General features: G+C 39.2%; 1 protein-coding gene across 3 annotated transcripts in view; it reads right to left on the bottom strand.

The window, feature by feature from the left end:
- The window catches only part of ABCA5 (ATP binding cassette subfamily A member 5), a 63700-nt gene extending 40259 nt beyond the window's left edge, over nucleotides 1-23441 (bottom strand). Inside the window, exons 1-9 of one of the 3 annotated variants that reach the window (XM_060082414.1) lie at nucleotides 23359-23441; nucleotides 12155-12274; nucleotides 10875-11079; nucleotides 8914-9075; nucleotides 7932-8020; nucleotides 5949-6178; nucleotides 3889-4030; nucleotides 2379-2567; nucleotides 804-951 (exon numbers count right to left, since the gene is read on the bottom strand). In XM_060082414.1, the coding sequence (XP_059938397.1) occupies nucleotides 804-951; nucleotides 2379-2567; nucleotides 3889-4030; nucleotides 5949-6178; nucleotides 7932-8020; nucleotides 8914-9075; nucleotides 10875-11079; nucleotides 12155-12256 (1267 nt within the window). In that variant the 5' untranslated portion in view covers nucleotides 12257-12274; nucleotides 23359-23441. Of the gene's footprint in view, nucleotides 1-803; nucleotides 952-2378; nucleotides 2568-3888; nucleotides 4031-5948; nucleotides 6179-7931; nucleotides 8021-8913; nucleotides 9076-10869; nucleotides 11080-12154; nucleotides 12275-12407; nucleotides 12441-23358 lie in introns of those variants that run through there. The other 2 variants (XM_060082413.1, XM_060082415.1) reach the window with 2 other exon arrangements.
- Between the last annotated feature and the right edge of the window lie 3333 nt (nucleotides 23442-26774).

Raw genomic sequence — 26774 nt, 5'->3', positions numbered from 1 at the left:
TGACTAAATACATAAAAGTGGTGTGGAGGAAATTAACATATAACAAGTTTCTACTTGATTCACCAGGCTGTGCCCACCCAGCAAGGTGTCTGAGCAGGTGATTAGCTTGATTAGAGGGAATGGTGAGGTTCTTAGACAGACGTGCCACAGCAAAGCCCACCATGCCTTCCTGCAACAATAGAAATGTCCTCATCTGTGCTCTGCAGTGTGGTGACTAACAGCCAGGCGTGGCTACCGAGCACTTGGCATGTGGCTTGCGATACTGAGAAGGAACTGTTAGTTTATTTAGTTCTAAGTAATTCAAGTTTTAAAAGCCACATGTGTCTTTCCATATAAGACTGCAGGTCTAGCACACAGATAAAATGAATGAGGAACTCAGAGGGGAAAGGAAAGGGGGTGTTGGTTATTTAGTGATATTTTGAATCCACACAAGTTTGCTTCAGGGCAGGATGAGGGATGTGGGGAATGGGAGGGGTCACAAGGTTGCTCGTGGCGTAGGAGCTTATGGGGGAAAATAACAAAACACTGTAGCCAAATCGATGGACGTGGGGAAGGACTGAGTTAAGGAGTTCAATTAGGGACTGAAGCCTTTCAAAACAAACTGATCTCTTTTCACCCACAATCTCCTTACATTCACTAGCAGTTAATGCATAAAGTACGAAATATACTTATTAAAAATTAAATTAAAAGCTGTAACAGTGAATACGACTTAGTTACAAGAAAAAGTTTTTAATTAAGTTAACCTTATGTGGGCAAAGTAACCTAAATATCTTTACCATAAAAGCCAATAACTACCTGCATACCTGGAATGACTTGATCAAGATAGACAGCCAGAAGGACATAGAATATGCTGTTAAGGGCCAGCATGATAATAGTAATAATTAGAGGATATGGCCCTTCAGTCAAATTAGAAAATAAAGCACCTTCATTAAAATCTTCTAAATGCATGACCTGAAAAACAGAAACACCAACTTTATTATATAAAAATGATAAAATATTTTATCATTTTATAAAATAGCTAACACTATTTAGAGTTTCTTATAATATCTAGAGTCAGTAAACTGGGCCTTTTAACAGATTAAACAGTCTACCAAATTAGTAACATGAATTTATAAAGAAAACAATAAACTTGACCAAACCATGAGTTTATTACAGCAACCCCTTTCAACCATGTTTTCAATGCTGTGCTTCTAAAACTAGTATACATCTATTCTTGGGGCATGTACAATAATTCTAATGCTATGATTATCAAATGAAATAAAAACTAACGCAAACAAAAGGGTCATGGTCCACAGAGCAGTCAGACAAATTAAGTATTAGGGGATAAACTTATGGTCAGCACCTTTCAACACTGAAAAGGGAGAAGGTACTATAATTAATTAACACCGCTATTAAATTATTCATAGTAGCTATATGTGATAGAGTAGAAGGAAAGCAATAGAGACTGAGGCCTCGTTTAGGTCTCAGCCCTGCCATTAAGTAAATAAACTTTAATTATGCTGTTCTGGATTTCAGTCTCCTCACCTGTGAAATGAAGGTGAATTAAATGACATTCAAAGTCCCTCCCACTCAACATAAACCTATGAATCTATAATTCTCCCTTCCTAAGGGGACTCAGTGGACTCTCAAAACATGTAATAACAGCTCTTAGGTCTCAAATAATTAAAATTCGTTTAACTCAATACTCATAAACAAGCAAAGTCTCACAAATCAGAAGTCTATCCAGCCAACATGAATAATCTCTTGTATTAAGTAATTACATTTTTTCTTTACACATTAACCAAATTTGTGTTCTAATACATAAAGCAGTTTCTTATAAGAATTTTCCCCTTAGAACCTGAGTGCCCCGTAAAGACTAATAAAAATCAAACTTATAAATCTAAATACTATTTAGGTAAAGATAATCTCATGAATGCTGGACGTATAAAATCCACAAGGTACTACTTTCACTACTGCAAGAAAAATTTGTTCTGCTTCACACACAATTTTCTCCCAGGCACACATGTGAGACAAATTTACAATAGGGAGCAATAAAACCAGGCCACAGAGCAATCTAGATTACCTGACGCATAAACCAATGACTTCTAACAAACTGGGTTACTGCAGTGAAACAGATTACTGAGATACACTAAAGTGAAAAGTGGAGAACTTATTTATAAACAGGTCATATAGATAAAAAACTTTAAAAATGGAGAAAATATAAATGAAACCAATATAAAATGTACTCCAATATTCAAATATCATTCCTTTTTCATGTTGAAAATTTTAAATAGTTTTTTTTGCAATCTAAGGGCAGTATTCATGGTAGTATAATATGCTGCATGGAAGTGGAGAGAAAAGAAAATATTTCGTGAAAGCAAGATATGTATATTACCTACCTGTGCAATACCAATCAAAAAAGTACACTGGCAGAAGGGACTTAGAAGCCACACTAAAGATTTGGGAAAACTTTCCATGAGGACTATCAAAAGGCCAACAAATCCAAAAGCCACAGTGACTAAAAATTCAACTATTCCCACATGTTTTGATTTTTTAAAAAGAGGCGTCAGCATTAAAGCAAAAAATACCTGTAAGATATAAATATTAAGGTTAAAGCATTGTTCATATACACTGGTATGAAAACAAAATTAAATTTTCCTTGTGAAAGAACAAGTTATTTTCATTAGAAAATACATTCATTAAAATACAATTAATTTCTAAAGGCCATGGTGAGATATTTAATCTTCATACAAATAGTGCTCTACATTAAAAATTTAAACCGACAAATAGTAAAAACTGCATTTTATCTATGTAATAGGCAAACACTATCTCCTCAGCACTGTAGAAGCCATAAACCACCGTGTGTTTCTGCAGTTAGATACGGACAATATGAGCAAAACAGTATGTCAACAGGCTTTTACACAGAGCCCATCTTTTCAACTTCACGTGTTGACAAGAAACAGAGCCAGTTAAAAACCAGGCAGTTATACAGAGGAGCATATCAGTTATTTGTAAATTATCATATTAAAGAGCAGGAATGGGACTTCCCTGGTGGCGCAGTGGTTAGGAGTCCCCCTGCCAATGCAAGGGACACGGGTTCGAGCCTTGGTCCGGGAAGGTGCCACGTGCCGCGGAGCAGCTAAGCCCATGCGCCACAACTACCGAGCCTGCGCTCCAGAGCCCACACACCACAGCTACTGAAGCCCGCGCACCTAGAGCCCGTGCTCCGCAACAAGAGAAGCCACCGCAATGAGAAGCCCGCGCACCGCAACGAAGAGTAGCCCCCGCTCACCACAACTAGAGAAAGCCCGTGTGCAGCAACGAAGACCCAATGCAGCCAAAAATAAATAAATGTTAAAAAAAAAAGAGCAGGGGTGATAGTCAAAATATTTAACAACGGATACAGCATGGGCACATAAGCCAATCAGAATGGAAACAGGGACCACTTAAAACAAAAGCTTGTCATGAACATCCAACATTTAACCAAACTACTGAATGGAAATCAACACTGTCAAAGAGCTACATTTACAAAGATATATCTTTACACGACATCATCCTGTAACATAAATTAACTTGAAACAGTCAGGATCTCATAAAAACAAAGGAATAAAAAGTCTAGTGCCAGACAATCTTAATGGTGTATAATAAGCACAATTAAACGAAGACAGTGAAAGACAGACACAGAGGAACTGTGGAATACATCATATGAAAACAAGTTAAATTTAAACTTGAGAATATTCTGTAACTTTTCTAAAAATATGGAGGCACAACGATACAACTCATGTATCAGTAGCCTAGTAACAATCTTGTCTTTCACGGGAAATCGACTGTAAGTAAACCAAACAGTAAGACTTTATTAATCAAATATTTTGACAGTTCTTTATTCCCATTTCAAGTGAAAGTACTTACAGATGATAAGCCATACAGGAAAAAAAGTAGAAATATCACAAAGCAGCTACTTTGAGGAAATAAAGAAGAAGCTGTTGCAATGACTGCCATGAGAAGTGACATGAGAAAAATCAAACTTGTATACAGAAGGACCCAGGAGAGCCTGCAATGGGAACACAGATACATTTATGGCTAAAGATACAGGCTTTAACAATTAAAAAAAAAAACAGAAACATTTTAAACAAAGCTTCAGCTTTATTTTAGACATTTTATTCTTAAAATTAAGCCAATCTCTTCATTTCTTTGTATGTTCATCTATTGAAAATTAAAGCTCTCATACGTAATTAAAAATACAGTATTGGTTGTCAGTAAAAGTATCATCTGACACAGAGATAAAATGGTGACTATCTTTCCAAGAGTCAAAAAAAAAAAAACTGTACAGGTTTATAGAAATTCATGATTAATTTAAATCTAAAACCCTCAAAAGTTCAACAATGCACAATACTTCTGATTTTCTTAAAATATGAAAGAGTTTAATGACTGACAATTTTCTTTATGGTACATGCAACAAACTGATGGCTTTTGGTACTTTAGACAGTAGAGGTTACCTTGCTAATCAACAACATAATTACTACAGGAACACAATGTGAGATCAGGAAGATCAACAATGGATTCACTACACGACTCAAAATTTCTACTCATAATCAGAGCTCAGTGAAATCACCACAGTATTTATTTTCATTTTATTTTCATTTTTCAAGTTAGCAGATAATTTAATGTATGCTATCATAAAATCACCAAGATAGGGCTAAAAGATATCTGAACTACCAAAACTAAAACCATTATTTTACAGAGGCAAAACTGAGGCACTGAGAAACAGATTTGCCTTCCAGCTACTGTTTCCTCACAGAATACTTTAATAACCAATGTATCTCAAAAAACAATCACTAGGGGCTTCCCTGGTGGCGTAGTGGTTGAGAATCTGCCTGCTAATGCAGGGGACACGGGTTCGAGCCCTGGTCTGGGAGAATCCCACATGCCGCGGAGCAACGAGGCCCGTGAGCCACAACTACTGAGCCTGCGCGTCTGGACCCTGTGCTCCGCAAAAAGAGAGGCCGTGATAGTGAGAGGTCCGTGCACCGCGATGAAGAGTGGCCTCCGCTTGCCACAACTAGAGAAAGCCCTCACACAGAAACGAAGACCAAACACAGCAAAAATAAAATAAATAAATTAATAAACTCCTACCCCCAACATCTAAAAAAAAAAAAAACAATCACTAGTAAAACGACAGGAGAAAAAAAAATGAGCAAAGATGCTATGTCATACAGAATGACCCCATTACATAAAGTGTTTTAACTGTTGCGTTGAGCTAAATGGAATAAAACGGTCTACAATAATAACTCACATGCAACAGTATTAACTTCCCCCCCCAGAAGAGGTCAAAATAATGTTGTTATTACATAGTGGAAAAAGTAAGAAAAATACACCTAGAATTATTTATAAAAATGCATGCCTCTATAAAATTATCATTGTATAAAAATGCTAATGTGCTCATTTGTGAACTTTTTCATTTGTTTCTCTAGAAATTATTTGCATATTATCATCTTAAAAAATTCACAGAGGTAACTTTCTCCAGGGGAAAGAAAGCCCATATACTACATACACAAGCTTCCGTCATTTTGATTACATTTTAATAACATGTATATGCTATGATACCTGAGGAGGACTGTAACAGGCAATTAATTTCTAACTTTCCAAAATCTCCTATTTTCTATACACTGAAATATACACTGAAATACATGGAGTACGCCTCATCAATTCAAACAAAATATGAAATAAAATTTAAATATATAATATCCACATGAGCTTTCCAAAGCTCACCTCCTTTATGTTAAAACAAGCCAATCAATTGCTGAAGCATTTTGATTGGTCTCAAACTCCGAGACAAAGGCAGTAACTGTGAGGAAACAGGATCAGCACCTCATCGAGTCAGGTGAATGACAAAATCACAATATTCTAAAGATCTGTATATACTTACACGATTATTAATCACACTGAATAACAAAGTCTTAATAACATACCAAAAGGCAGTGTCATGCAGTCCCATTATCTTTAAAAACTCTTTTAACTTCTTCTCTTTTTCTGCCACGATATGAATTGCCAAAAAGTATCCAAAAGGTGAAAATGCTATAACTAGGTATATTAAAATTACTCCTCGGGGAAAGGTATCTATTTCCACAACAGCAGTTTCTCCCATAAGGACAGCCTTAGTTGGCTCCAGCTCCTTCCAAAAAGAAACATTGGTCTTCAACTGTAATTAGAAAATGTAAATACATCCAATTTATTTAGTTCTGATAGTAGCCCCTAAAATAATGTGAGTTATACCCCCAAATTTAATCAATAACCTCGTACAAATACCATTCTCAAAAGGCTACACACCAGAAATAAAGTGATTGACCCCCGCATCATGATACCTATAGAAAACTGCTTTTACTCACTCTGGAAGCATGTCATAAAGTTTAAACTCTGAAGTTGGGAAGTATATAAATTTTTATTAAATAATTTGTCAAAGAAAATAAAACTGCACATTATCACCTTTAGCTGACAATTATATGCATCTTAATAAAAACATGCATTTATAAAATTGAGGAATTAAGGAATGATTACTAGTACTATGAAAGAATGACTCTTTTTAAAATGTTGTTTTAGATAGTAAGTCCTATTGTTTTAAAATCTATATATGCAGCACGCATATAGACAGAATAACAAAACTAGTTATGCCATACGATTCACTTCTACTTAACATTCAAATGAATGGCTAAACTGAGATCTGCTCTACCTGTTCATCTACTATGATCTGGGTTGTGGACAGCTAAGGTCTCTGGCCAAAACACAAATAAGTACTTTTAACACTGTCAATGTGATATGCCCTATATTTCACTGTCACTACCTTCATCTTCTGTGTTACTGAATACTGTATCTACAATACATTATACCATGTTGTGAGAGTTTATAAGACAATTCTATATATATTATCTCATATGGTTCTAACAACAATGCAGTCAAGTAAAGCATTATTTTTGTAGTCATTTTACTACATAGCAGTCTAACAACCAACAGAGACAGGTCTCCTATTCAAGGTCTCCTGTTCATTTCTGCTAAAATGTGAAACAATGGATCAGGTCTAAGCATGTCTTTAGAACGTAAATGCAACATTTATACACAATCTTAGTGGCAGTACAGTATTAAAATACAGAACTGGGAGCCCAAAAGCGATAGTCTGAATTAGCTTTGCCACTAATTAACTGAGTTTTGGAAAGTCACTTTTAACCTTCCTGTGCTTAAGATGCACGTATAAAATGCAGACAATAACAGCACCCTTTAACATAGGGGTGTTAAAGATTAAATGGGTTGATCTTAGTACATAACTTCTTAGAAATAATGTTTGGCGAACAAGTGATAAATGTTTGTTAAGTAAGAAATAAAATCTACCACTGTGATTAAGATAAAGATACTCACCTTCTTTAAACTAAGTTATGCTTATTCAAGGGAAAAAGTCTGCAAATGTAGACCTTTCATAAATATTATCTACAGTCAACACAGATATGATAATACTGGTATACAGAATGCTGAATCACATGCTTAGAAACCATCAAATAAGGTGGGTTTCAAAAAAATTAGGTCAGAAAATATGACTTCTCCCTTATCTTTTTCCATAAAGGAATTGTATTAAGTTATGTATTTTGTACTATTTTTTTTTTTTTTTTTGCGGTACGCAGGCCTCTCACCGCTGTGGCCCCTCCCGCTGCGGAGCACAGGCTCCAGACGCGCAGGCTCAGCGGCTATGGCTCACAGGCCCAGCCGCTCCACAGGATCTTCCCGGACCTGGGGCATGAACCCGTGTCCCCTGCATTAGCAGGCAGACTCTCAATCACTGCGCCACCAGGGAAGCCCCTCTGTATTTTGTACATTTGACAGCAGTCAAATGAAATCCTATGGTAAAGACTTAGGGGATGATTGGTAAAATACAGTTTGACTCTATTTTCTTCCTTTTTCATATTTACCTGTATAATGGCAGCATCTATCGAGGCCTGTAAAACTGTGAACCCTGAGGACCAGTACTGAACAGCCTCACATGATTTGGAACAGCCAGCTATGGAGAAAAAAATGTGAGACATAAGATTCTGCAATATACACGTGTTTTCTTTAAAGGCAGCACACATGGGGTTACCAAAGTAATATAATTAATCAATCTCTACAGGACCAAAGAAAATAAGCAATGGCCCTCCAAAGGCAAACAAAATCTATCACGTTCCTTATTGTTTACTTCAAATTTTTGAAATTAAAGAGTTACATGTGTTAGGATACTGAATCGTAAATGAATACAAATGGAAAGAAATTAATGGTAAACATAGTTATTTAAAATAACTCAGTTTTCTGTTTTGAGGCAAGCCATTCTACAATGACTTATCAGCTTTAAAGCTCTTCCAGATGCAAGGGCAAGTCCAGGTGAACAGCACAGAAAAAAAGAAAAATTCTATAAGGGCTTTGCGGAATCAAGCCACAAATACAGTACTTAACAGTGACTTTAACATTAGTCAAGAAATGTTTGTGGTTGATAATTATCTTTTCAGAGGTTTAGGCAGTGAAGGCTGTTTTCCATGTTTCCAACATAAAACTAATAAAGTTTATTGGTGGAAGACCTTGAGATTTTAAAGGTATGTGCCATACCACATATGAAAACAATTACATGGAGAAAAGAACAGACTTAGAATGTCATATAATTCAAGATAAAATTTTGTTTTGTTAAACAATATAAATGTATTAAAATTAAAGTGGATGTTACATAAATTATACTTCATATTATATATATAGATGTAGATAGATAAATATACACATATTTTTATGCTACAGTTGACAGTCTTCTTATCTGAATAACTATTATTTAAAATGCCAATGGTGGACACCATCAAATTTTGCATATGAACTAAGAGCAGCAAAAATGGGAATTTAATTCATTTTCATTGATTATTTAGGGCCATTTACCTCTTGAATCCATATAAACAGAAGATACTGGAATCATATCAGGAAAAAAACGGAGTTCATAGGACATGAAGTCTTTGAAAACCACACCTACAAAGTTGCTGGATTTAGAAAGACTGGATGCTAGCAATTCTTTTTCACTTGTATATTCTTCGGTAATTATGACTATAAAATATGATAACAATTTAGTTAGCTCACAAATTTGAATAGTTTATTGTAATACAATACACCAAATTTAACATTATATTTGATGAATGTAGTATTTTATAAGCACTTGTTTGATGCTCTAACTTCTTAGAAAATGAATACAGCTCTTCTAAAAAAAACCTAAAAAATGGATATTAAAATAGTGCAATTTTACAGACACTATTTCTTAGCTGTCATTTGATTACATAAATTATGTATGTGTTATGTAACACATAAGTTATTAACATAATAAAATAGATCATATACTTTATATGCAATATATGTAGATCACTTATCTATGTCAAAGTAAAACCATACAAATAACTCCTTGACAAATGAGTGGATATTTTATTTTCAAATATTCCTTCTTATGAAGAAAATTCCATAATCCTTCCTCAGAAACTAAATATGTATTTTAGTAACTATGACACACTCTTCTTTGAATAAAAATTGCCATTTAAACCCAATACTGCTTGTTCTTTTCTTAGAAGATCCATGAAAAAATACTGTAATCATCATTCAGCTCTTTTCACATCAATAATCTTAATTTTTAAACATTTTCTTGAAGTTTTATTTACAAGCAAGCAGTCTTCACTACAGGAGGTTCAGAACATGTCATGAAATGGGGAAAAAAACGTAGGATCAGTACTTAACTTTACTACTTATTAGCTGTGTGAGAACAGGTAAGCAATTTAATTCCCTGAACTTTAGTATCCTCACCCACAATACCTAGCTGATCACAAGGGGTTGTTAATATCAAATGTAGTTACAGACATGAAAATGCTTTGTAAATTATTAAGTATTACTTAAATGTTAATTCTCATGATTTTCCAGACCCTTGAAGGTGTACATGGAACTCCAGGATTGATCTGAAGCAAGAGGGTGTTAATTCAACACCCTACCAGTTAAGTTACCACGTATGTATGTACAATCTCACGTTCAGAGTTCTGCCATTAAAAAGACAGAACTTAAAAAAAAATCTACATACATTTCTACTATTCTGGCATGTAACTTAGTACACACTCACTTGGATTTCTTTAGCATATATACTTTGGTCCTACTCAGAATTACCAATGAATTTCATTCTCAACGTTTCTGATGAGTTCTTCTTAGCTGACATGCTAAATTCTTAAGGCTATCATGCTGCTTATGCTTAATATGATAAACCAACAAGTGTATTCTATACTAGTAAGATAAAAATATTAAATAGTAATTCACCAGAAAGAAACCACTGGGGAGAAAGCTATCTGGCTCATGGTTGTATAAACACCTTCTATTCAGTGACACATTATCTAATAATGTGTGACACACACTAGAAGCCAATTACAACTAACAATCCTATATGATGGAGGATAACAGGTTATTTTCTTATTTTCTACAATTCAGCATTTCATTAAATCAATCATCCTGGCATCGGCATTACTGTCTTTACCATGTATTTCTAGTTTCTTAATAGTTAACGTGAGTCAGAATCAAAATGAAATATTCCTTCAAACCTTTTATACTATACAAATATGCTTATTTTATAAACAGTCTATGAATTAAATATAAAATATTAAAACATAAAATATGCTTCCTATTACCAAGGCTACAAATTAAAGTTTCACAAGAATCATAAGGCAGCAGAATTAAATGATGTTAGTATTTCTATAAAACTATGTTTTGGTGAAAGGACATTTATCTAAATGTTAAGAATGGTATTTGCTCAATAAAGCAAACAGCAAAATACTGAAGAGGCTTTCTGCAAGAGACAGAATACACATGTAAACTCACAATACCGTTAGGAAGGTGATCAGTAGAAACCTTCTGCATGATGTCTCTTGTAATATTAGTCACTGGTGTAAATCCAAGAATTACGTTAGAGAGGACAGATTTGTCCATGGGGTTAAGTTCCATGTCAGGCACTTCTTCATACTTCTTATTTGGATGCATCATGCTAACTAATATTAACCAAAATAAAAAAAATAGTGGAAAAAGAATTTCCTATAATAAAGGAAACAAACAAAATGATTACAAAATATAACAATGGCAGCAAAAATCATCAAGATTTCTATGAATATAACTAATACTAACAAAAAACATGAGGAACTTGGGTCTCCTTTCTTAAGTACAAAAAATAAAAGCAATTCTATCCTAAAAGAAATACTGTGCTGAACCTAACCCAACAGCATATGAATTTTTCCTTTACATTCAATTTTACTAAAATATTTTAAAATTCAAGTCACCATAATACATTTAAATGACATAAAAGCTAACATTTAAACATCTTAGATTACTAATATAAAATATAATAATAAATTTACTCATACCTGACTTTATTCAAAGTAACTTACCAAACATCTGTAATAGGGATCACCATAAAAATGTCTTTATTCAAGTCTGAATTAAAACTCATGCTTTAATTACAGCTAAGCTTCTACTACTAAAACTATACTCAATTATATTCAGTAGTCAACTTTAATAGGGATGAAGTCATCATTGTTCCATCTTGCTGTTTACTTGTTCTGCTGGCTTCAGGAGAAGATCAACAATACCATTCCATCCTTTAAAATCACTATTAACTGGTTAGCCAGAGTTCTTACTTTCTTTCACCTTTTAAAGTAATGTATGCTAAATAAATAAATAATAGAGTCATGTATGCTTGTGGGAACAAATATGTGACATAATTTTAGTAATTATGGGCAATTCAATCCAGAGTCCAAAAGATGGCCGGCCATAAGGAATAAACTGTGGAATAATGTTCCATGAAGTTATCTGCAGAATTTATTTTTCATTCCATGAAACGGGAAATGCATGCCTCAAGGTTCAAAATCAAGCACTGATATTAGAAATTAACTAAATTTAGACATCGTTATTAAAATTTTTGACATTCAGAAAACATGGGATAATTTAGATGTTTTTCTGAGGCCAACATAACAAGTTTTTACAAGCAAGTTAAAGGGACCTAAGAATATAAAATTATAATAAAAATGTATCCAGCAAAACAAATTATCTTTTAAAGATGGAACATATTAATGCAAAATAAACTGCAATAAGACATAATGGTCATTTAACTTACCTGAACACTACTTTTTTTAGTCCTGCATTTAACTAGGTAATTCTTCAGTAGGAGTGTTCTGGTCTGTCTCCAAACTCCAACTTCCCGAATTGCAGTAGCCATGTTTTCTGGATTAGTTTACTAAAGAAAGGAGATTGGAAAAAAAGAAATTGGAACCACACAGTCAAGTATATGCCATTTCTAATGTCAAAGACAGACAGATTCTTCAGCCTCAGGCTAGATAGTTAAGCACACTCCACACCGTCTCTCCTACCTGGACAGAAGGCATGGAACGGTAACGTGAAGATCCTGAAAAGTAAATAGTAGCATGTGAAACAAGGGGGAACCGGAACTCCACTTTTTCTCTTCCAGTGTCCTCTAAACTGAACGCACTGGAAGTGGGCACTGGGACACAGAGAAAGCTCCGGAGGAAGCTCTCTAGTTCTGGCTCGGTAGGAAACGGAAGTCTTCTGCTCACGGAGAACGAGGAAACACCCAGTCTTTTATTCTTTTCTACATTCTCCTGTGCCCTTGTCCCCAAGCAACCCCGTTTACAGCAGTGTCAGACTGCAGTGATGAAAGATGAACCCAGCCAAACTCTCTCCTCTGAGTGGAGCTTCTTCCACAAGGGCTGGGGGACAAAGCCCGCCGCTTTCTGCTCTGCTTCCTTCCAGCCACAGGGCCCTGAATGCGGCACATGCAGCCGCCGAAGTGCGTGGCCCAGTGGGGCAGGAAAACCCTATCTTGGCAGCTGGAAGATGGAAAAGAGGAGCCACAGGGAATCAAAAAGTAGCAGGGAGAGCAAATGAAACGAGGAGTTCAGGGAAGTAACGCAATGAAGTTGTTTATTAGCTCCTGTACTAACACCCAATCTGGGTAAACGTGGATCTAATCCTGCTCTGTGCACCAAACACTTGAGGAACTGAATTCACAGACAGACCCACTGCCCAGATCCAGATGGGTCACTAGGCGGCACACACGGACAGATCCAAACTGCACTGCAAAGGCTTCTGAAAACTAAACTGAAATTAGAACCACAGTTCAGAGAATGTGGGCAGAAACTGAAGACCTGAACCTAACCAGGTGGACAGCACACTAAAAGAAGACATTGATGCTCTCTACGGGATGAAAACAAAACCCGTAGTCTCACACAACCCAAAATGACTCTGGTAATGAAGCATCTGAAAATGTCAACTCTACCCACAGGTGCCACTGCCAAGATGACACAGATTTTGAAATTATCTGACTAAAACTTTAAAGCAGCTATTTAAAAAGTGCTCCAGCAAACAATGGCAAGAAAACATTCATTTCATTCTTGAAAACAATGAAAGTGTCAGCAAAGAAACAAGATATCAAGCAGCACCAAACAGTAATTTTAGAACAGAAAAACACAGCAACAAATAAACAAAATCCATACAATGGGCTCAAAAACAGAATGGAGACAACAGAAAAACAGTCAGTAAACTTGATAGATCAAGAGAGGCTACTCAATCTGAACAAAAGAGAGAAAAGAGGTTTTGTTGTTGTTGTTGTTGTTTTAACAATTAACAGTACCTCAGAGAACTGTGAGACGATAACAAACGGTCTAACATTCAAACGATCAGAGACCCAGAAAGAGAGAAGTGTGTTAATGCTGCAAAACATATTTACAGAATTACTGGCTGAAAACTTCCCAGATTTGGCCAGAGATGAAACACCTAAGAGTTTCAAGAAGCTTGATGAAACCCAGACAGGATAAATCGAAGGAAATCCACATTCAAACACATCGTGATTAAACTGCTAAAAATTAAAGACAGTGAAAAATCTTGAAAGCAGCCAGAGAATAACCACTGCATCACCTACAGGAATACTGCTTTGAATGAGAGCAAATTTCTCATAAGAAACTCCATGGCTCAACTGGGTACTCACACCCTGCTGGCGGGACTGCAAAGTGGTTTAGCTGCTGAGGAGAACAGTTTGGCCATTCCCCAAAAGTTAAACAGAGTTCCTACATGATCCCACTATTCCATGGGGACTCAAACAAGTGCACGTTCACGCAGGGTCACAACTGCCAAGACGTAGAAACAGCCCAAATGTCTACCAACAGACGAAGGGAAAAACAAATTGTGGTGTATACACACAATGATTTACTATTTACCGTAAAGAGGAATGCAGTACTGATACATGCTACAACGTGGATGAACCTCCAAAACATTACGTTAAGTGAAAGAAGCCAGACACAAAAGGTCAAATAGGATTCCACTTATATGAAATGTCCAGAATACATAAATCCACAGAAATGGAATGCAGACCAGTAGTTGCCAGAGGAGAAGGGGAGAAAGTGCTTAATGAGTACAGGGTTTCACTTTGGAGTGACAGAAACAAGTTTCACCTCGGTATACTTTTTGAGCTGTATGACCTAAATCACCGCATCACAGGCCCAGTAGCCCTCTTCCAGGCTAAGCTGACCCTCTGGAGGCCCCTGGGGCCCCTTCTGCGAGTGGACCTCTGTTGGAGCCACATCGCAGGTCTTCAAAGAGGTTATATGCAAGCAGAAGCCAGCCTGGCCGGGCTGCCGAGTGCACTCTCCGTGGTCCCTACTCCAAATGGCTCGGCCCCGTCACCTAAAAAGTTATCGAGAGGGCAGCTTGGAGGAGACACCAAAAAAGTCCCACTAAGCCTTCTTCAGAGAGATATTTGTTCTTTGTTTTATATAAAGCTATTTGATGGCAGCCACTGGTGTGACCCCCTCTACAACAAGAACAGTCTGTTCCAAGCTGGCTGACTGTCTCCACCTGGATAAAAAAGCAGGCAACTTTTTAGAGGCAGCTTGTCTTACCCCCCAAAAGGCAATATACATAATTAAAGTTTGGATCAAATAAACATCCTCTTTATATGTACAGTAGAGAGCTTTGTCTTAAATTTAGCGATGAGATTTAGACAACTTTTATTCCCTCTGTGTTTTTTTCTATTTTCTCAATTTTCCCATCAATATGTGTTCCTTATATGGTGGGGAAAAAAGTAATTACACAATTAGACATACTGTACAAATATTAAATGAGTAAATTAAAAAGAGCAAAATTGCAGCAGCCAAGAAAGGAGGATACACTCAATAAATTCTTCCAACAGTCTCATTCCTGTTAGATCAGATCCTGCAATGAGCTGGTGATCATCTCTAGGCCGATGAAAGAAAGGAAGAGAGGAAGGAGGGAAGGAGGGAGGGTGGAAGGTAGAGAGAGGCAGACTGATCACACTCATTCAAGGATGATTTACTATGAAACATAGAAACACTAACCAATTTAACAGCAAGAACATTCTCAAGTTATCTGCCAAAACACATTGATTTAGTGGGAGCCACTGAATTATTCATTCAAATTGAACGCTGCCTACTTGATGCTTCATTTTTAGAAAACAGGCCCCTCCTAAAGCAGCTGATGGACTCACAGTATTCTTCCTTCTTTTGAGAACTGCTCCCTGGACTCAGGGTTAAGTCTTTAACAGCCTTGCCTGAAGCCCATGAACCTGTGCACACACCCCGCCATTCCACCAGACACACCACGACTACCATCACCACGACCACCTCTGAGCGGTAGCACTCAAGTTTTCTCCGGGTAGAGAGGAGTTTTTAACTAAGAGATCCAGAGACTGGGACTCATGGAAACAGTTAGATTAATAGAGGCATTTAAGAAAGTTCATACATTCTCGGTACTAAGCTTTCCCCTAAGGTTTGATACCTACTGTGTCCAAAACCTGATTCTTCTTCCTTGGACTATGTGAAATGCCCTATTATCTACCCAGTATATTTTCTTTTCACTTAAGCTGGCCAGATCAGTTTCTATTTCTCGCATCAAAGGACTCAACCAGTGTAACAGTATCATGTGTTCTTAACTCCATGGTTAGAAAACTCCAAAGGATAACAGCGGTTTTCAAAGTGAAGCGTGTCAGGAACAAAGGGAAATGTTAAAGACCCACATGCCTCCCTGCCTACTAAGTGTACAATTCCACTGACGCTAACGGGAGTGAGCGTGCAGGGCCCGATAAAAAGTGGAGAACCACTGATGTAGTTTTTAAAGTAGCTTTAAAGTAATATTAACAGGGAAACGTCTCTGCAGAAGATGATATACAATGACTACTCAAAGGAGTCACTTCAGTGTCTATTCAGCCTCAGTTTTGTCCTTTCTTCCAAAGCACAAAATCCCTTCTGAAGCAAAAGCTGTTTTCATGCTGTTTTCCTTTTGCCCCTGAGCTCTATTCTAGGTAGATTTTTCTTCCTCATCATTTTTCCTCAGCCAGAACGTCTTCTGTCTCAGCGCAGAAAGAATTCAGGGAGAGGCAGAGTGAGAGGGAAGGAAGAGTGTGTGACGCTTGTGAGAGATACAAGCCCACAGGCAAGGGAGTGCCGCCCTGAGAACTCAGCGGGCTACATTTTTATAAGCAAAGGAAAAGTGGGGAGGGGGCAAAAGACCACCTTCTTTTCATTCTTCAAGTCTTCCACTATTAACTCCTCCTACATGGTGGGCGGGGGAGTTTTTGACCCCATATGGCCCAACCGGGATCGTCATGGCGCTATGGAAAGGAGCAAAACGGCGGCACTGTTCCACATACTATTATGATATTGTAAATTATTTCAGGTTTTGGTGTAATGTCACCTTTCCCCGATATCTCTGCTCTTAGTGCATGCAGACATGTAAGCCCCTTCTCAAGGATCATTAACTTGCCGGCTTCACTTGCCAGCAGGATGTGGGTCTCATGCCACCATTGTTTTATTGTTTGGGGGCATGTCTCGTGCTTCTGCTGCTTGGTTCTGTTGTTAAGCAAACCTGCTTTCTTGCGTGACTGTTAACTTACAGGGTCTCCCATACTTTTTGATTTATGATCCCCTAGTGGGATTAACTATTTAATTACCTACTTTGTGTCCCTACTCTGTTCCTGTCAGAATGACCAAAAGAATAAATACACATAAAGCTGAAAATGGTGCCTGGAACATGGCAAGTAATTACACATGTTGATCACTGCTGTCTATAAAAGCAGTATAACTAATATCCTCAAGGAATATCATACTCATGAAACAAGGACAAAGCAATGAAGAGAAAGCTGCGAGAGAATTTGGAAATGGAACAGATAGAAATAAAATTCTTGCTAGCTGGGAAGAATGCCAAATTGGTGAGTTAGAATGAAGACGGAGTCAAGGAGATTCCCCCAGAATGGATGGCCAAAGGACAAAGGGAAGAAAATGCTGACCAGAAAGCACTCTGTTGTGAAGTATATAGATGAATCAGTGTTATGACTCACCTGCACAAACTGATGCTTCTTATATTCATAAGCTCCAGTCTAATCATGTGAAAAATGTTAAATTTCAATAACCTTGAACTTCCATCTACTCAAATTATTAAAACAAAACATCTTAAAAAAGAAAAATCAATTGACTGCTTGTTTTCTTCAAGAAAGTAAACACCTGGTTTGGGTGTTTGAAAACTAAAATGAAACATTCTTAACATTGATCCTTCATTAACTTTTAGTTTAATGTTCACCTAACCAGTACCTTCACAGCTGTAGACAGGTTTTTATAAACTGACCACAATGAACCTCTTTGCCCACCTGGGCACCCACAACCCACAGAGTCTAAGCAGGTGCAATTTGAAGAGGGTCGTGGGGAATAAATCAGGCGAGGGTGGCTCTGCATCATGATGTGAAGCAGTAACTACTGTAAAAGGCTCCTTGCAAACCACACGTGCTGAGGGAAATATTGTGCTGCTTCTTCAAGTGCTGAGACCACAGTGTCTGAGAATTAATGTTTGTCCTTTGGGAGAAGACAGAAGGAAAAAGAAAAGAGGGGAGCCTGCACCTCCCACTGGTGGGGTGATCATAAAGTCCCCTCTGCTGCCCCCGCCCCACACTGCTTTGCAGGGTAGGGAGGGGGGATTTGGGATGGAGGAAGGATATGGGAAGGCAGTGCTTTCTATACTGAAGACCTCTGCCGAAGATAAAGAGACAGTGTCTGAGCTGAAACCGAGCCCTATGGGCGGGGCAGTGAGGTTTCCTGAAAGAAAGGTGGAAATCCACCCCGCAGAGTGACATGAAAGTGGCTCTTCTGACTCAAGTGCACAGCTGAAAACGGGGCTGCAAAGTTAACAACGAGGCACGGCCAGCAAGGGGACATCTGTAAAAAGTTTAACTTGTCCTGTGCCTTTTCCTGGACCAAAAGAAAACCCATATTTAACATAAAGCTCTAAATTTCCTCTTTCTACACTGTAATTCCCCTTAATTATCCCGAACGTTATAGCCTTATGTGGTGAGATTCAAAAGGACAAAAGCAAAAGGCAGTAAAGGATGCTTGGCCTGCCCCGCATTTAACGGCTGTAAGTGGGAAAAGAATCATACAGTCAACATCCAGCAGGAGTTTACTCACAAGTAACAGTTCACACAAGTCCAGGGCATTGTAAATAGAGACGACCAGACAACCGGAAAAAAGCAGCTTTTTGAGTAGACAACACATGTAAGACCTCTTTTGCAACGTATATTAGAAGAGGACCCTTGAAAGCACAAGTTAACAACTTAAGTACAATAAAACTTCTAACGGCATATTTTTAACAAATTGTACTTTTTGGAAAACTTATAATACTTGATACAGTTCCAAAGTCTTACCAAGGCAGTACCTTTAAAACTCTTTAACAAAGCCAATTCTTAACTGCTCAAGAACTATGACAAAGACATAGAAGTAAGGGTACAAAATTATTTTTAAGAATCTTTAAAGTGTCTTTCCATTGCTCCACAGCATATCTGAGGAATGTGTTAAGCTTGTTATAGAGCTTTAAATAATAATTAGTTTTATACACCTAGTATCACTTAAGGTTTAATTAAATATTTAACTTTCTGCTGGAGGAAGGAGGGAACGAAAAGTGCTCACTGAACTGAGAAAGCACCTTGAGACCGAAAAACAAAACAAACGAGGCAGGCATCTCCACGTAATCAATGGATCAGTTTATTACAGGGTAACTTACTCACAGGGTGGGCTCGGGATCGGGGGACAACGACCCGCAGCTGCACTCCCCACCGGCGGAGGCCACTGGGACGACTTTATGGTTAACCTAGAGTATGGAGGCAGGTGCTTGGAAACGGGACGTGTACTCCTAAGTCAAAATTCATGAATGGGTAACTAGTCTCGTGGGCGCCGGGAATATACATCATCATTGTTTGGGGACTAACGGAGCATAGAGGCCACCTGATCCTAACGATTATTAAAACAGTTTCTATTAACTGCAAAGCCTTGACAACAGAGAAGTGACTTACTGCACAGTTCAGTCCTGGGTAAGGTGGGTGAAAGGACAGGATAAACTGTAAGAGCCCAGGATGGCATCAGTAATGCTAACAGCCATATATCCATACTTTTCCTAGATAAAAATAATTCACATTAAATCTAATAAATTGCAAGAAAACTGAAAGCCCACTAAAGCCCATCTTCCTTTTCTAATGTATTAATAGTTGACTTAAAGACTAAATTTACATAACCCAAAATTCAGTATCAGAAATTCACTACTGTATTAAAGAAACATTGATTACTATATTATATGTGCTATGAAATATATTTCACCTTTCTCAAAGCAGTAAAAATGTGCATGACCTTTAGAAATAACTGTCAGAAAAAATCATCTAGAATGTATTAATTTTAGTTCTGAGAGGAACAAATTAAGATTATATCCTATAAAACAAAGGAATTGAGCCATCCGAATGTTCACAGCCATCCTGGCAAAAGATGTGGTCAGTCACCTTAGCAAGTTTGAAAAGATTCCTGGAAAGGATCTTAGCTGAACGTATCCTCAACAGACGACTATTAGAGGTGACTTCTGATCCACCCAAGCAGAGCTGATTATTACTCCTTTGTTCCAATATATAAACTGTAATTGCAGTTACCATACTGTGTCATCATGATTTGTTTACATCTTAATCTTGAACTTGAAAATGAAATCTGTGACAAAAAAAGACTGCCTTCTTTATCTTTGCTTCTCTACCACCCATGGTAATAATAAAACCAGTATCATCTTACGGCAAGTTGCTTTATCCAGATTTGCTGAGAGTCTTTATAGATCAAAGGTCTGTAACGGAGCCCGAGGGGGTTAAATCCAGCCCACAGCCTGTTTTGTACAGCCCAGTAGTTAGGAATGTTTTTCACATTTTTAAATGGGGGGGGGGGGGCGGGAATCAAAGAATAACAGTATTTTGTGACATGTAAAAATTATAGGAAATTCAAATCTCGAATCTAGAAATAAAGTGTTCTTGGAGCAGAGCCAGGCTCAGCTGTTTTTGTGCTGCCTGTGACTGCTTTGTGCTACAACAGCAGAGTTCAGTATCAAGACAGAGACCATGTGGTCCACAAAATCTAAAACATTTACTATCTGGCTCCTCACAGAAAAAGCTTGCTGACCACCATTACAGACAAAAGGAGGAAGAAAGAAGAAAAGTGGAATAGTCATTAAACATTTACTGAGGGATTTATGCACCAAACTTTAAAAAAAAATACAAAACGGAGTTAGACACTGTCACTGACTTTGCAGATAGATAAAATTTAATATAATGTGATAAGTGCAACTGGGGGAAAGAGTCTGGGAAAGAGTGGAATGCAAATTCCAGGCAGGGAAAAAGAATGGAAGAACTAGACTCCCCAAAGGGGCTTGACTTGTTGTGTAAAGAACAGGGAAACCTGCAATGAGGCAGAGGCTCGGGCAAAGTGAATTGGGGCAAAAAGGGCAGGCGTACCCTCTAGATGACACTGTTAGGACAGGCCCTGGAAACAGGTTGTCAAATACCTTGTATGCAAAATTAGACTAGACATCTTTGTGTACCCATACTTCCTTGAATGCACTTTTCATACCTAAGAATAATTGTTTAATTGCCTGGCAATCCCATATTTCACTAGTCCTTTCACTCTCCTAATCCCCAAACCCCCAAAGCTTCCACCCACAGCATCGCCCTCAAATGATGACCTTGATCCCCACTTCACTGAGAAACTGAAGCCATCAGGAGAAATTTCCAAAATGTTCCACCACCCCTTCTAGCCACCTACCTACAGCCGCATCAGAGATAATGTTATACATTTCAACAAGGTGCCATTTCGGCCTAAACCGAAGATTTTGTTTCCACTAGAACTCTGAGAGATAAAAGCTAAATGGAATCTGGTATCAACTATACCTTTAATTTAAGATTTATTTTTTAGAAGAAGAGGTTAAGAACATCTTTGGCAGATGACTTGAAAGAAGCTCCTGCCCAGCTACACACATCACTGGCTTCTCAACTAATAAAACAAAAGTACTATTGGGACTTCCCTGGTGGCGCAGTGGTTAAGAATCCACCTCCCAATGTAGGGGATACGGGTTCAATCCCTGGTCAGGGAACTAGATCCCACATGCATGCCACAACTAAGAGTTCGCATGTCACAACTAAGGAGCATGTGTGCCGCAACTAAAGGAGCTGGTGAGCTGCAACTAAGGAGCCTGCCTACCTCAACTAAGACCTGGCACAACCAGAAATAATTTTTTTAAAAAGGCACTATTAAAATCAAGCCTTTTACAGGAATTCCATGGTGGTCCAGTGGTTAGGACTCAGCACTCTCACTGCCAAGGGCCAGGTTCAATCCCTGGTCGGGGAACTAAGATCTCACAAGCAGCGCAGCACAGTCAAAAGAAGAAATCAAGCCTTTTAACTTAACAGGGAATAAATTATAAATGTTCTCTTCTTCTCTAGTGTTTTAAAATTTACTGAAGGTAGTATAATAATAAAAGAAAATAATAATTGTCAATATGATTTAACCTAAATTTTATGACAGTATTTCTTGCTGAATGGGAAAATAATGCAACGGTACCCACATGACAAGTTATCCAATACCTTTTCTTATATATAACAGGTTCCTAAAAACGTGTGCTTAAAACTATTCTAGGACGATTAATTCACACACTAGCAAAGATCCCAATTTATGAGAATACTACGAAATTCTTTTATGCAATCATCTTCTCAAGCTCAAGGGCAGAGATTACGAATCGTATTCATCTTGGCATTCTTGGCACATAGCTTAGCATCTAGAATATAAAAGACACTCAGATAAACCTGTAATGTGTTAATAAACTTGCTTTGACCCTGAATGCAAGATTTCCCTATACTGAATCCTGTTTGAAGGAAAATACACTTAAACAGCACATATTCCAGGATTAATTCCTTACTAGTTAGCTTTTAACCCAAATATCCCCAAGAGCCCTAACTGCCCTAATAATGTTCTCTTGTACGGAGTCTTCCCTAAAAATATGTAACATCGCTCTCTGGATAGAAGCAAAATATAGGGCATCACGGACGAGAATTTAGAGTCTGGCATCCCTGGGTTGGAAGCTCAGCCCTTTTGGCTAGTTGGGACCGAAATAAGTGACTTAACTTTTTTGGGAAGCGTTTTCCACATCTGCCCAATAGAATAAGACTCCTCCGACCTCCTAAGGATGCTGGCAAGGCTGAACGAGATAATACTGAACCTGGCTCACGGCTGGGAGTCCAACATACACTCCTTTTCTCCCCTTCCGTTCCTGCACAACGTCCTCGATGGAAAGTAAACGGGACTGCCTTTATTCTTTCCGACTTATTAATTTAGAAACGTCTGTCCAAGCCTTGGGAGCCCAGGAGCAACCCTCCTGCAGCTATTAGCGCCGGCAGCCTCCCGAGCTTTCGCGTCTGCTATGGTATCAATACTTCCACGCCTGGAGCCTTGCGTTTCAGGAACCTGGGCATTTCCCCCCAAACCGTGCCCCGATCTCTGCGCATCTCTCCCGAACTCCTCCTAGTGCAGAGTGAGGAGCAGCCCGAAGCCCCCAAGGGAACCCGCGCTCGCGGCCAGGTGTTCAGAGGGAATTTCCTTCCCAACATCTCCGCCCTCCGCAACGGCGCCCTGAGGATGGAGACCACCCCGGCCAACCCAAGGCGGGGGTCCCGCGGCGACCCCGGCATCCGCACCCCGACACCCCGGGCGCGAACAGTATCCTCCTCCACAGGACGCGCCGCAACCGCGCTCCCCCGGACCTCGGGGACCCTCCTGCCCCCCGGCCGCCGGCTCGGCCCCCTCCGAGCCCCGCTGCACTCCGCGCCCCAGACCCCCCGGCCGCACCCACCACCCCTCCCCCGCCGGCCGCCCCTCCTCGACCCCTCACCCCCTCCCAGGGGTGACAGCCACCCCGGCGGGCCTCACACCCCGCAGCCCTGGGCGACCGCGTCACCTCAGGGCCGGGCCGCAGCGCCGACCGGCCGGGACACGCGGGGTCTGCGAGGACCACAGCTCGGAACTGTGTCCGAGAGGGCGGCCGCCCGCGCGCGCCCCCGACGCCTCAGGACGGGGAGGGCAGGGGCGGAGAGGGCAGGGCAGGGGCGGAGAGGGGAGGGCGCGGCGCCGGAAGCCGCGCTCCGCCCCGCGCAGGACGCACCTGAGGGCGGGGCACCCCGAGGACGCAGCCCGCAGACGGGCGCGCTCCCGCCGCTCGGCCCCGCGCATCCCGGCGCAGGCGCGGCGAGCGACCCTGGGGGCGGGACTGTTAGGGACGGGGCTGTTAGGGGCAGGGCTTCTAGGGGCGGGGCTGCTAGGGGCGGGGCTGCTAGGGACGGGGCGAGCGGGCGCACCAAGGCCCGGGAGCCCTGCGTCCGCCTGGCCGCCCGTCTCTGCAGCGCGGCCTCGTGGCTCAGCCCCCGGGGCCCCCGGCGCCTCGGATCTGCCTCCTTCGTGGGGACCTCTCCCAGCTCCCCCCGGGACACAGGCAGAAACAACGGGCTTGAAGTCAGGGACTCCGGTTTGAGTCCAAAGTCTGCAGGATCCTGGAGTGTGACCTTGGTCCGCCGCCCCATCCTTATCTGCCTCCTGCGTCATACCCACTAAGAATCCTTTCTTCTCTGCTCTCGGCTTCTGAGCGGTTCCCTCCCAGGTCTGCATTCCGCAGCCCCTTCTCCTTCCCGCCGCCCCGTGTGGGGTGCAGTATCTTCGTGCCATCAGACCCTGACCTAGGACATGTGGACATTAAAAGATGCTTTAGATTCCGAAGTGTCCTCCTGAGAGTCTGGGATGTGGCAGGTCCTGAATTTTCCAAATGGCCTGAGACATACCGCATCTGTGGGAGATTCTATACCTCACTTATATTTGCTAAAAATGTAAACTGGTGTTTTGAGTTTTATTGCCCAAAGTGACCTAAATGGTGGTCAGAGTTATTGCAAAGGAAGAAAAGCTCACAACAGATTTTTACTCTCCAGATTTCTGTATGGTCACATTTCTTTGCACAGTTTTTTTACTTTTGGGGAATTTAACTATTTTAAGATCTTAAAAATTCCATTGATCCTGTATACATTGTTTTTTTTTTTTTTACTTATCGTAGTTTTTCTGCTTCTTAAATTTAAACCAAATCTCTCCAACAATCACTCTAAGTTCTACCAAAATAAACAAAAAACAAAAAACAAGGAAACGTGTTATTTCTCCTACTGAATATGGATTAAACAGGAAATTCAAAGAGCTTTAGCGGAATCCATGATGATTAAAAATCTGGCAGTGAGAGTCAGGGGAAGGGAGATAGAATGTTCTAGGAATTACATTAGAAAACTGAAGAAGTCAAGTAGTGAAAACTATACATGATGTATTTTTTTCTCTTTTGGAATATCTAAGACATTTTAGTTACAAGTTCAGAAGAATGCATTCTTAATGGCCTAGGATTTGTGGGCACGTAAATAAATGGAGGTCAAAAATAAATCTACTTGTGAAAATGTGTTACTGAAATATACATTCACCCCAGTTCTCCGATTGTACTTCTCACTAGTTGCCTCAGCCTCTTTAACTTCAGAAGTCTATGCATCATTTCTACCACTATTCTAGACATTTGTTTACTGAGTTTCTTATCCTTGCAATGTTCTCTGTCATTCAGTCTGCCTATACTTCTCTTGCTTCAGGATAACATGACCAAAAACAAAAAAAAACCTCATCACCCCAGACAAAATGATCTCACTTTCCTCTCAACTGCACACATACTACCATCTTGTTCACGTGATTTTACTTATATACTCTCTTCAATCATATTGTAAGGAGTCTGAGATTAAGTGCTTTTTCTTATACCAATTTGAATGTCCAGGTCTTGTGCATCATAATGGTGCACAGTAAGTGCTGTGGATACACTGCTGATGAGAAAACACATGTACAACAGTATGTAAACACTGTCATTATTATCCCCCCAAGAGGTCACCAGGCACTGAACAAAATCTACCTAATAAAAGAAAGATATTAAATTCTTCTTATGGATGGATGACAAAGTTATGAAAATATGGTTTGTGGAATCATATCACAGAGAGAATACTAAATAAGACCTTTTTAATAAAAAGACTGCTGCAAAGTGATGAACTGGCCATGACATGTTTTACTGTATCTTTGAGCCTGCTACTTAGCAGACTGCATGTACCTTGTGAACAATTTAGCCACATAATCTCGATCTAAATTTCCATAGTTACCAGGTCCCGGTACTAAATAAGCAGCTGCAGGAAAGATGTTCCTTTCCAAGCTTCTGTATCTAGGAAAAAGCAAACAAGCTATACTGCTTGGTTGTCATGGTGGCAATCCAAATCCCCATATCCAATTAATAGAGTTCTAGACAAATAAATCACATGGGAATACACAGACCATAGAAGTCGTAGATTGAGATGTAACAAGTTGCCTAGTTGAACAAAATAAACGAGGACGCACCAGAATTTTCACAGTATTTAACGTAGAAAAAGAGAATTTTTCTTGCTTGCTACTCTAAACGCCAACCTACATCCTAACCTCCTGCTGGCAAACAATGGATTCTATTTGTGTTGCTTTTTTACTTCCTAGAGACCAAAGCCTTACTTCATGGCTTTCTGATGCTACTTTATCCAAAATTAAGAGCAAAATTGCTCAGTTGTTAGGGCATGGTTTTTCTACAGCTAAATCAGTACATTATTTTGCATGATTATCAATACACTGAAAATTACATAAACCATTTTAAAAATCTATAACTATTAAACACTATTTATTATTATTTGTTTTTAAGCATTTACCATTTCTACAAGCTAAAAAAATGTGCCAAGAGAGTGATGTGGTTTCTAAGCTTAGTGTTTAAATGAGCTATAACTTCAAAGAAGTTCAAATTGGTACCTTTTTCTAGAATAAGGCAAGACAAATCAAGAAACACAGCCTTGACTAACAAAGCTGAAAGAGAATCTCATGTTTTTAACAATAGATTTCCAAACTACCATCTCAAATGTGGCTGAGATTGTTAACAAATGACTTAGGGAAATGATTAATAATTGGTGGAAGGTTGGAGAAGGGAATGACTTCCAAAGGTACTTTTAGTTTGTTTGGCGTTTAATACTGTTACTACTACTAATTATTACTACTGTTTTCATTACCCTAAAAAGAATTTCAAGTATTATATTCTTTCTTTGTGTTTCCCCAAATGGAAAAATTACTCAAGGAGATTAATATTTGAAGAATGTCTAGCCAAATTTGATACTTAAAAACTCAACCAACCAACAAATGTCTATGGAGTTCCTAGTAGTCTTGCTTAGCAAGAAGCCCCACTGTGCAGGGGAACCAAAAAAAGGTCAAGAAATCAACAATTACTCTAAGACCACAAAATAATAATAGTAA

The sequence above is a fragment of the Mesoplodon densirostris genome, chromosome 18, assembly GCF_025265405.1.
Source record: "Mesoplodon densirostris isolate mMesDen1 chromosome 18, mMesDen1 primary haplotype, whole genome shotgun sequence".
Lineage (NCBI taxonomy): Eukaryota > Metazoa > Chordata > Mammalia > Artiodactyla > Ziphiidae > Mesoplodon > Mesoplodon densirostris.
Note: the sequence above shows the minus strand (reverse complement) of the source record. Positions and strands in the feature narration are given on the sequence as shown.